The sequence below is a fragment of the Telopea speciosissima genome, chromosome 4, assembly GCF_018873765.1.
Source record: "Telopea speciosissima isolate NSW1024214 ecotype Mountain lineage chromosome 4, Tspe_v1, whole genome shotgun sequence".
Taxonomy (NCBI): Eukaryota; Viridiplantae; Streptophyta; class Magnoliopsida; order Proteales; family Proteaceae; genus Telopea; species Telopea speciosissima.
Genome location: NC_057919.1, coordinates 58,871,977 through 58,884,207, shown reverse-complemented (window position 1 = coordinate 58,884,207; position 12,231 = coordinate 58,871,977). Strand labels below are relative to the sequence as shown.

Sequence of the window (12,231 nt, the reverse complement as noted above, 5' to 3'; positions counted from 1 at the left end):
TCTCGGGATCGGGTCGGCCGATATTATCTGAATCTGATTGGTTGATATCGGTTTGTATCGGTTAGTATCGATCAAGATAATATAAAAATAAAAAATAACTTAAAAACTTTGAAAAAAATCCAAAAAATTTCAGTAAGATCGGTCAAGGATCGGATCAAATCGACCGATCCAGAGAACGATCCAGTCAAATTAACCTTGACATATCGGTCAAATCTCGGGATCGGCCTCGACCAATACCTATCCGAACCATGGCCCGGATCAGACTATGTCTTCGAGGAATATTCGAATCATGCAATGGAATTTTATAAAATGAAAATCTTAATGATGGGTTACCTAATAAGACCACTAAACAGACCCTACCTGTTTGTGCCAATGGATGGATGTTACCATCAATGATTCGTAAGATATCTTTTTCAATTTGAACAGGTAATAATTATAAGCAAAATGTAATACAGAAACTTCTCCTCCTGCAATTATGCCAATGATAAGCAATGACCCACCAAAGTTAAAAAAGAAAACAATCCAAATTCCCAAAAGATATACATATATATTGGAAAGTTTTAAACTACAATTTTAAAGCATTTGATCGACCCTCTCACAGAAAGAATACTTGTTTCCAGACCCATAATGGGAAAAACAACTAACAGAAAAAAGAAACACATTCATGTGCTTCATTTTATAAGTTTCAGGACCAAACAAGTCTCAAGATCAAGGGGCTTCTGTGACAGATACAACAGCAGTGGGCTGCTTTGTTACAGCACCCAGGATGTCAGTGTAACCCACAACACCAACCAGAACATCCTCACTTTCAGCCTCAGTAACCCATACATGGGTTGCCCTGTGAGACAGCATCTGTGCCAAGACTGCAGCCAGTGAGCTTGTGACCTTGCATGTCAATGGTGTACTTCTTCCCCTATACATGCTTCTCCCTGTAGCAAAAGAATCAGTTGGGCTACTTGGATTGCTGAAGAAACCAATGCTCCTACTGGAGAACTTCCTTGGCCTTACTGTTGCACCTCCACCTCCTTCATTATCTCCTATTTGAGAATTGAATGAGAAATCTGGAAGAGTTCTTGAAGTTACATTATCCTCTACCCCCATTACGAACTGTCCAGCTGTTAGGTTAGCTAGAGCCCAGGCAGCGGCAACATAATCGCATTTCCATAATCTTGAGGCTGAGATCTCCCCAATAATCTTTTGTTCACCTTCTGATGTGCACTCCACAACAGCCGCAGCACTGGGATCCTGGAGGCGCTTTTGGGCAGCCTCAAGGGCTGGGGATGAAGCATCAATGTGGTAATAGTTTGGGTTGATGGCCCCAAGGGCAGAGATTGAGGAGAGAGGTACAGGTGCCAGAGCACCAAGACATCCAATAACGAAACGAAGCATATCTTCTCTTGATAAGCAGCAAAACTTTTTGTCAGGGTACGAGGAAGTGGAGGGACGATTGCTTGGGAGAGAGCTGTTGCTTCCAGAGGCTTCGAGGTTCTTGAGCCACTTGCCATTGTAAAGAATTGAGAAACGTTTGCTCATGCCTTTCCACACCACACTCTTTGCCACAAGGAGGCGCTTCACACCTTGTTTCATCATCTCCAGAGCATCTATGAGTCTTGCAAGAGAAATAAGAATCAAGAAGACATTACTAAAAGAGGGAAGTAAATCAATGGTTCCTGGAAAGGGAAAATTTGAAATAAACACAGTACAGAACTTGAACACAGACAAGCCCATCAGCTTGCTTTACTTTCCCTTCCCTCCCCCCCTCGGTTTTGTGGAGGGATGGTAGGGAGAACGAGATCTGTTGCAGTGTTCACTGTTCCTGTATTTGTTTTGTTATCCATTTTGATACGTCGAATTTGAGATCTTTTAGCCAATTGTGTGTTTTTCGTTTCTCAATGAAATAAATTCAATATCTTTGTAGATTTGTCCTCTTCAACCAATATTAACCCCAGAAACAAAGCTGAAAACTTAAAACCGAAACAAGAACTGAACCAAAGATTCATAGTTATCAAAAAAATGAACACTCTTCAATACAGCATTGAAGCAACTACTGAACTCTTCTAACGGTAAGGCCTCGACTTAAGATGAAACTTGCGAGCGAGCATTAACTTGGTTAATTTCCCTCAAAGTAAAGCAGGTTGTTTGAACCTTCAATAGAGATGGTTTGGTGAAATCAAATCTTCTGTCGGAGGTGGTTTCAGGGATTCAAATCTTCTAGCTCTGAAAATTTAAATGGACAACAGGTTGAATGGTTCATTTTCTATGGGGATAATACAGAGGACTTTTCATGGCTATTAAGACTTAAGAGGGATCAGAAATTTGGAAAATTGAGCTAAATCTTCTGTCAACCAGCTTCTGTGGCACAAGTTGTCAGATCATGGGAGCTATTTAACTCAGGTTCCAAATAATGGGAAGCTTCAGTCTTATGATATTATCTGGTTCCCCACAGTAGATGGTCTTTTTTTAGCAGGGCTGCATTTGGATGAGCATTTCAATTACAATTAGCAAGTCATCCACTTCACAGTTCATACCTGAGGAAAGATTTGATCTTTGAATACAATAGATGTGGCCATCAAAGCAAGAAAATTAAAGCACTTCTAGCTCTGAAAGTTTAAATGGACAATAGGTTGAATGGTTCATTTTCTATGGGGAGAATACAGAGGACTTTTCATGGTTATTAAGAGGGATTACAAATTTGGAAAGATGAACTAAATCTTCTGTCAACCAGCTTCTGTGGCACCAGTTATCAGATCATGGGAGCTATTTAACTCAGGTTCCAAATAATGGGAAGCAGTCTTATGATATTATCGGTTCCCCACAGTAGATGGTCTTTTTTTAGCTGGGCTGCATTTGGATGAGCAGTCCAATTGCAATTAGCAAGTCATCCACTTCACAGTTCATACCCGAGGGAAGATTTGATCTTTGAATACAATAGCGATGTGGCCATTAAATCAAGAAAATAAAAGTGGATGACTCTCATGAACCATGATTCAGACGATCTCCACCAGATCCAAGATCAACCAATCAATTCCTGCCAGCTTAAATTTATAAGTGTTAAGGTGTGTCCTATAGGATCGTGGACCCCTAGTAATTGGGTGTTCTCACGATAGGTCTGTTCCTATCGTGAGAGGTTTAGTTTGTTTTGGTTTCTGTTTTAGCCTTTTAGGTAGTTTCCTTTCTGTAGTAGGTTTCCTATTATGATTGTATCTCTTTTAGTTTTTATAAATAAAGATAAATTAAATAGTCCAACAGTAGATACACTGACCTGTTCTACCGCTGAACTGGTTTCTCATCCTTCTTTTCTTTCCATCATCTTCTTCTCAACTTGTTTCATTATATCTTCTCTGTCTCAGTCACTGGTGGGCATATTACTGAGTTCTTTCCATTGTTACAACAAGGATACAAGTGCAGTATTGTATTAGAGTATTCAAATAAGTAGGTGTAGGATAATTTCAAGGGCTGCAAAACCCAAGACATTACCCGATAGCTACCATTCGCTGCTACCGACTCACTACCACTTTAGCTACTAAAACTCGGAAATCAGAGCATTAGCTCGCTCAAACTTGAGATCATCTCAGCCAACCATCCTAAATAGATTTATCTGAGTATGGCTCGTAGGTATTGTTTGTTAATGCGTGCAGATTGAATGAGACCATGAGCTTTGATAAGCAAACTAGTGAATCTCAAGATCAAATGCTTTCAGTTGAATTTTTCTGGCAAGGGTTTGGAAACTGTTGTTCCATCAAACCAGTGATATCCTTTTATTGCTGATCAAAAGAAAAGGGTATGATAAAAAGAGGAGAACCTAATGCTAAAAAAAAAGGATTTTCAGGTGATGAGCTCGGTGGATACTCTTAAGGCTGTGTTTTGTGGGCCATTACCGGTTTCGGGTGATTGATGATGAATAGCAAACACAACTATTGAGCAGCATGCAGAAATGGATTCCAGCAGATAGAGATATCGCATTATCTAGATGCTGATGGATCAGTCTGAGACTAAGCCAATACTACTGGGACGTTACTCATTAGAGAGGATGATTAGCATCTACTTTTTCCAAATGCATCCAACACAGTTTATTTATTTATTTTTAAAATGAGTTTTTTAAATCATTAGAGATATCACCCTTTAGTAACAGTTTATAGCTAACTAGAACCCACAACATTGTTTGAATTGTGGCATTTTCTGGATTTGCAAATTCAGTCTAAAAAAAGGTCATTCTAGGCGTCACTATACTGCTTCATTATTTGCCACATGACAGTACATGAGTTAGTCCTTGTGATAGAGGACCCTACATAAATCTCAATGGCCAAATTTTAATCCAAAGTAAGCAAGGAAAGTTGCTCAAACTCTGATTCAATGTTTTAGTAAAATTACCAAAAAGTAATCAAATAGAGATGAATATAAAATACAAAATGGAATCTTTTGTAATTCAACTACTTCCTCTACTCATTCTAAGCTGAAATTGTACCAATGAGATGCTTGCCTGGTCCTTTATTACATTGACTAACCCATGTACAGCGATGTGGCAAATAGTGAAATGATACTTCACTAGGCATAGTGCCAGGGAAGAAAACCCTAAGAAAGAAAGAGAGACATACATCAACAAATGCAAAAACTCAGGACAGATGCCAGGATCTTCTAGTCAATTTCCAAAGCAGGGAAGCAAGATGGAGGACAGGAACACTGAACGTCAATCATGCAAACATAACACAGACACAACCAGCATCTCATAGAGAAAGCATCAGAGACCAAACTTAACAACAAGAGATTAAAAAAAAAAGGAATACTGATAATTCAAAAGATGTGTTCCAAAAACAAGTCAATCTCCATTTAATGAAAAAATAACCAACAGAAATAACAAAAACCACCTGTGTGATGCTCAGATTAACCCCAAAAAAAATTTAAAAATATATATATATATAAACCTCACAATCGATATGATTCTTAAATACAACCAAAAATAAAAACTCTCACCTGGTGGCAGGATCAACCTCCTTGAGCAGAGAATTATTAGGCACAACCACCTCAGAAACTGGAGTCTTCAAGGCCTTTTCCTGATCAACCAAACACTCTTCTCTGGAAAGAAAAGAAACAATATCCAGAGAATTAATGATACCCACAAACCTCTGATGCCTCATCTCTGCATTCTCGACCACACTCTTCTGTGGCCTCTTCTTCCACACGGGTATCCCACCTTCAGTGCATTCCCCAATAGCCCTAATCGCCGATTCGACGGTTTCGGTCTCCAGGAACTCAATCAACTCCGGTTTCCCAACCGTCAGATCACCAACGACATGGTACAGAAACACAGATGCCATAAAAATCCCTTTTTTTGGGTAAAAACCAAACAGACAAAGGTCTAATTTGAGCTAGAGTTATAAAAGGGAATGGAGTAAGAAGAGAAGAAGAAGGAAACCACCGATGGGTTTAGGAGGATTGAGAAATCCGGTTTTGGTGGTGGTTATGTTTGGCTGATTCAGAAAGAGAGAACTACAGATAAGTTTGTGAGGACTGAGAAAACCGGCCATGGCGTCAGAGGGAGAAGGCCCATGAAAGGTGGATTTTTTTCTATATTTATATTTGGATCAAAATTTTGAAAAAAAATTAGAGCCGAAAATAGCGGCAATAATGGCTGAAGGTTGCTGTTTTCCGCCGGTGCGAATGGATTTCCGAGAGTGGAAGAATGTCTCACAGGTGAGAGAGAGGACTGAAGGGAAAAGGCGCTACCCACAAAGAGAGTCACGATGACCTTTCACGTACCAACAATTAGTTAAGAGAACGCCAACCGGTTGCGCAGCGCACGATGCCCCTGCACCGCCGCACCCTGGAAAAATAGAAATGGGTGTCACGGTCATGTCACGGGAAAATTATCTCCTCTAGTTTCCTTTGCCCAGTTAATTCTCCAGTTCCTCTAATAGGGGTGGTGGATCCCACCTGGGTAGACTGTGTGAGTAGGGATAAGATGATCATTTCAGTCTCCCTTGTTAGAGAACTAGAGGCAAGACGCATGGAAGGCGTGTGCTGCGACGACCAAGTGGCATTTTCTTTCCTTTTATATTTTTCGGGTAAACATAGATTGAAACTGTGACTCAAGAATAGCTCTCTAGAAAGGAACATTCAGTCGGTTCTAAAGTTCATTTCTAGAGTAAGGAAGATGCATGTCTAAGCTAAGTTCTTGGATGAAAAAGATTTATTTTCTTTAGATTTAGACCCAGAATCAATTGGTTCATGTGATGATTTTCTCATTAGAATCTTTTACTCGATCCAGTGGATGGGATTTTATTACTTAGAAATTTTGGGAAACCGTCTCAAACTGAAATTGTACTGGACTTTGATGAAGATAATGTAGAAATGATTGCTGATATCCAAAGAGCCGAAAAGAACCTTTTGCAGATTTCAAAATAGGGTGAGCACCAAAAACCATGGACATCAGTGACTAGTCTTTTTCGTTTATTAACCCAATTAGATTTAGGGACAAGACAGAAGTTTTCTAAATAGAGGAAAGGGAAACAGGAGGAAAAAAAAAAAAAGGAACATTGAGGTTGACCTCTACAGGGCAATTAGGCAAATACGTCCTCAGTTCACAATTCCAGGTGAGGTGCTCAACCATGACGACCTCAGTTACCCCTTGATACTAGTTAACCTCCTCAATCATTACCTCTGAATCTTCCATTTGACGGTCCTAATCCCACTTCTACCATTGCCAACACTGGTCAAGCCAACAAGGACCGTAAAAATGTCGTCCAAGCAATTTGTACTCGAGCTCAATAAACCTGATCTCAGAGAAAATGCCTTCTTCCTCTCTCCAAAATAAGCATTAACGGGTAACATTGAACTTAGCTTTTGGTTCATCCTCTGTATTTCTTTTCTCCATCGGTCTCCTGAAGCACATTGTTGATGGAGATGGTCTAAAATCGGTTGTCACCGTAACAGCAAGTAACCAGTAATCTAGGTTCATCATTCAACGCTTGAGATTAATTTCAGTTCAAATGTGCGGTTACTATTAAAGAACGGGAGAATAAGTTCACGACACGAACGTTCCACTACCACTCACCCTTTTCCAAATGACCCTTTCAAATTGCGCATTTGTACAGATGCATTCCTAAAATTTTACTATTTTCGATTGCACCTCTATTTTCTAAACTTTGTAACACGTTAGTCCAGTCTTAGTCTGGAATGTTAGACGTTAGTTTCAAGGAATCTAATGACCAAAAATGTCCTTGTAATAAAAACCCACCAAAATTGAAGAGTAAAGTGATCGAATTACCCTCATCTTCCCCAAATCATTTAGGGTTTGAAACTGAAAATCGAAAAAAACCTTAAAATCATCCAAACAACCAACCCTCTTTGGATTATTGATGAAAGGTTGGATTTTAAAACGATCTCTCTTGGTGGAAAGGTTGGATTCTAAAACGATCTCTCTTGGTGGAAAGGTTGGATTCTAAAATTCCTTGTTTTTTGTTCGATTGAATCAATTGGCCAATAGAGAGAGAAATAGCATCGATTAGAATCCAATCTTTCATCAATAATCCAAAGAGGGATGGTTTTTTGTATGATTTTAGGGTTTTTTGTATGATTTTTAGTTTCAAACCCTAAATAATTTGGAGAAGATGAGGGCAATTTGATCACTTTCTTCTTTAATTTTGGTGGATTTTTATCATAAGGATATTTTGATCATTAGATTCTTTGAAACTGACATCTAACATCTCAGACCTACGGTTGGACTAAAGTCTTAAAAATTTTGAAAAGTAGAACTGCAATTGAAAATAACAAAGTTTTAGGGGTACAAAAGAACAATTTGAAGGAGGGTATTTTAAAAAACCCACATTTTTCTTCAGCTCCTAAGATAAGAGCAGATAACGTGTAGAGTGTAGAGCGTAGAGTTTACAACAAGAGCAGACACCTGACTTGTTACCGCACTGGGCTCGGGGATGATTCTGGAAGGGAACAGATGTCTCCATCGGAGTTTGGCTCAGCTCCCCGTATAAGGAGGGATTTGTTTCTCCTTGTACGTTGGTGATCTTTTTTTTTCTTTTTTTAACAAGTTGCGTTCGTTACCGAATTTTTATCCTGTTCTGTTCCTTATCCGAACAGGACCGTTCAGTCCCCCATAGGGGGTGCAAAAAGATGAATTAACCTCCTGCGGGCAGTATGTTTGGGTAGGGGGTTAGGTCGTCATTTTGTACACCCTATGAGGGGATTGGAAGATCCTGTTCAGGCAGGGAACAGGAGACGATAACGATTTGTTGGTTACTTGTCATTCTCCTTGTATGTTGGTTACTTACCACTTGTACAGGAAAGTTATCTGCTTCATTTCCTGTTCGCTCTATTTTCTCAAGTGCCCCTAATAGAAGGCAAGGGTAAGGTGATCATTTTACCCCCTATTTGAGGAACTTGGAAAAATGGAGCTACCCGCAAAATGGGATCCCATCTGTACGCGAGTTACTATATCACAATTTTCATTTTTTAAAATTTAATCTTCTCAAGTGTGATGCTCTTCAAGTGCACCACATTTAAAAATCCAACTATTGACGGTCCACCCAACACGTGAAAGGATAAAAGGATGCCATTGCCCATGTTTTTACAATAAGAATCTTAAATGTGGTGCTCCATTTTCCAGTAACATAAATGGATATGACTTTGTAAAACAATTTAAACGAAAATTTGTCAAAATCACCCCTTTTAACCTTTGTTTTAAGTTTCCTCTCTGCCCCTAAAATCCTCCTCCTAGATCTTTATCGCCTACGATTCCCTGCCCGGTATGATTCCTATAGTTCCCTAACAAGGGGATGAAATGACCATTCCACCCCTTGATCGAACACTCTGTCCAGGTGAAGTCCACCCCTCTCTTATTAGAGGCACTAGGGAATAATACCAGGCAAGGAACCGTAGATGATAATTTCCCCTCCTCTTCCGTACAACTCCTGAATTCATCCTCATCTTCAACTATTTTCACTCCCTAGTAAAATTAACGGATAAACCATCATTGGAAACATCATGATTCTCCAATTTCAACACCAGTCCCTAACAGCTCTACAAAATCCCAACTTGTGACGTTTTTCAATGATCAAATCCGAAACTTTCAGGCGTTCCTTCTGTATCAAATCCGAGTTAAAAACCCATCACAAGAAACAATCCAATCCCCTAAATTTTTTTTCGTTCAATTTTTTTGAAATTACATTGCATTCAACAACCAACAAATCCTGAGGCTTCCACGAAATTGAAAAGGGATTTTGGACAAACTTCATACGAAACAAAATCCACTAAAAACTCATTAAAAAAATATCTAAATCTTTCTTTTCATATCTCCAGCATACCAAGTAGGGATGTAAATGGATAACTGAAAATTGAAATTTGATCCTTATTCGTATCTGTTTAAGAATATCCGTATTAGTTTAGAGATATCCGGAAAAAAATCCGAATACTCCAATAAAATTCCATCTGAAAAGAAAATCTATATACTTAATAATAAAAAATTAAGTAGATAATGATCTTGAGGGTTTTTGAAGATTCAACAAGTTCTAGAATATGAGGAAAAGAGAATCATAATCTAAGAAATATGGATTGACAGGGAATTGTATCCGTTAGGGAGAGGAAGGTCCAGGTTATACAAGGCAAAGATGTAAACGGATGGTTGAAAATCCAAATTCGATCCGCATCCAAAATCCATCCGAATCCCTTTTTTTTTTAAACATCGAAACCGTTGGGTGTTTTTTGCTAGTAGTAAACACATTCTCTGTGTATCATACTATCATATTATAGTGGAAAAATGATTTTCTCCAAAATTGTGGCATTTGCATATGAACACGGGATCTGACAAAATAACTGCCAGGGTTCATAATATTGGTCTCGAATCCGTATTGGCCCAGACCGATCTACTAGGGATAAAATAGTTAAAAAAAATTTGTTATGAAAAAAAGTAGGAGCCAATCCATTAGATTCTGCTCGATTTAGGGTGATACCAAGACAGATCTAGAGATCAATCCCGAGATTACAAAACATGATGACCACCCCCATGAAAGGTAGAAATACTGTCATTGTTGATGCTTCTGTTCACTCTCTTTGACCCCTGTGCCCACGTTGCTGCCAGACAGAAAACTCTTCCCCTACTATTATATATATAACATTGCCAAGTTGCATAGGGTATGTTAGCGCTTCCTTGTGTTTTCTCTATCCTTCCTCCTATAAAATGACATATCTCAAAGTATTGAGACAGAGCAAGACCTTATTGGAATATTTGGGTATCAACTAAAATTCTAATCCTTAAATTATGAAAAATTGGGACAATAAAAAAACATGGACCGAGTTTCACTCCACCCACGGTGAATGGGATCCCATTCACCTTAGGGCGAGAGAAGGCGGGAGGGGGTATTGAGGGCGCATTTTAGGAACATTCTAAAACCCTATAAGGATTTGTGAACCCTAAGATGATGGGTGAACCGCGTCTTCTCTGGGTGGAAGGAAAATTAATCCAAAAAAAGGGATTATAAAACAAAAGAAGAGGCGTAACGGTTTCTTGATAGGGCTTCATCATCAAAAAATAAGTTTCAAAATTAGCTTCTTCATAAACATGGCTAGTTTCTCTATCCAAGCTAGTAGGCAAATGTGGTGAACAGTTAGAGTTCTCCATGGTCACTTCATTTATCTTATTATGCATTTTGATTCTTGTCATGGGGTCTTTTTATTATTGCTATACATTTTTCAACGCAACTAGGGTTTGTTTCCAAAATTGTACCCATCAAGCCTATAACTAACCCAGCTCACAACGGGTTCAAGGATTGGGCAGTGGGCTGCCCGCTGCCCCGGCTAATCTTGGCCCTTGCCTGATTTGTGATATTAAATTGAACAAATATGAATTTCCTTGCGACAAAGTGGTCACAGGTAAGAGTCTGGAAACAATCTCTACAAAAACAAGGGTAAAGCTGCGTACATTATGATCTTCCCCAGATTCAATAGTGGCGGAACGTGCATTGGGTACATTTTTTTTAAATCAGATTTTCCCTCCATAGATTGAAAGGGTTTCCATGACCTTAATTTCTGCCACGTGATACATTAGGTGGAATCCAAATTTTGTAAAGTGAGACCCAAAGTCCATTTTGTCGTGCATGGTATTCAATCATACTTTTAATCAATGGATGGACATGATCGTGTACATATCGAATGGCACCCAAACCCCTGTTACCCCATAGGTGATGTTATTTTAAATTCTTCTTTAACTCTTAAGCATGTGTTTTACGTTCCTACATTGTGTTTTAATTTGTTCTCCATTTCTGAGATTACTTCCAGTGTTTCTTGTGCTGTTATTTTTTTTAATTCCTCTTGTTTTTTTCAGGACCTACGCTCGAAGATCACTATTGTGATGGGTAAACGATGTGATGACCTTTATTTTTTGGACCTTCTCCATCGCTCTGTTGATCGTTCCTCTTTTTACTTATGGCATTGTCGCTTCGGTCACCCAGATTATTCCATTATTTCTTCTTTAAAACATTTGGACTCTAGTATTTTGTTTCATAAGGACTGTTTATCTACTGTTTGTTCGATGACGAAACAGACTCGTATACCATTTCCTAATAGTTATATATCTACACTTGCTTGTTTTGATATGATTCATCTTGATGTTTGGGGACCGTATTGCACACCCACTTTGTTGGGTGCCCGTTATTTTTTGACCATCGTAGATGATATATTTCATAAGAACATAAAATATACCCCTTGAAATGATACTAATAAATCCTGTACCTATTGGGTTTTAGTGTGATAGTTTCCAATTCTAATCCCAAATTGACACCCTTTGAGTTGCTCCGCGATCAGCAAATTCAGCATGCTCACCAAAATAAAAGCCACTGAAAGACTAATGTTAAGTTGGAAGCAAGAAAGTGATTCCAACCCTGTTTTGTAATCTTGCATGCATTTTTCTTCAGGGCCATCCACTAGAGATTCTAATCCTCTACGGCCGGGTAGGTAGCAGTTAATTGGTCTTTGTGGGTGCAATGACTGCCTTACCCACTGCCCGAGCACCCTGCCCAGATGGGATCCTGCCCCGTTTGGATATAGGCAGTACAATGACCGTTACGTGTCCAGCCATAAAGAATCCAGATAACATCCGCTAGTCGATATGGGACTAAAAAATAGTGATTCATGCATACCTTCACTTCACTTTCATACTTTAAAGTCGAATTGAGACAAAACAAACCGACATGCTTTGTCTCCTTTTTGCTTTTCCACTTAAATACT

The 12,231-nt window shown here is 39.0% G+C and overlaps 1 protein-coding gene across 2 annotated transcripts; it reads right to left on the bottom strand.

Annotated features, from left to right (window-relative positions):
• Window positions 1-679: 679 nt before the first annotated feature.
• Window positions 680-5,666, bottom strand: LOC122658697 (CBS domain-containing protein CBSX6-like). Of its 2 annotated transcripts, none has more exons than XM_043853771.1 (2): window positions 4,972-5,666; window positions 680-1,609 (listed from the first exon to the last, which is right to left on the bottom strand). In XM_043853771.1, the coding sequence occupies exons 1-2, from the start codon at window positions 5,313-5,315 to the stop codon at window positions 709-711; spliced, it is 1,245 nt and encodes a 414-aa protein (XP_043709706.1). In that variant the 5' UTR covers window positions 5,316-5,666; the 3' UTR covers window positions 680-708. The 2 variants fall into 2 exon arrangements, with proteins under 2 accessions (XP_043709706.1, XP_043709707.1); XM_043853772.1 differs by lacking the exon at window positions 4,972-5,666 and adding an exon at window positions 1,787-2,158 and having other exon boundaries at window positions 680-1,712.
• Window positions 5,667-12,231: the final 6,565 nt, after the last annotated feature.

Excerpts from the sequence above, each read along its gene's own strand:
- LOC122658697 (XM_043853771.1), bottom strand. The coding sequence starts at position 5,315 with ATGGCATCTGTGTTTCTGTACCATGTCGTTGGTGATCTGACGGTTGGG. Across the intron at positions 1,610-4,971 it reads GAGGTTGATCCTGCCACCAG|ACTCATAGATGCTCTGGAGA; the intron begins GTGAGAGTTTTT and ends TTCTCTTGCAAG.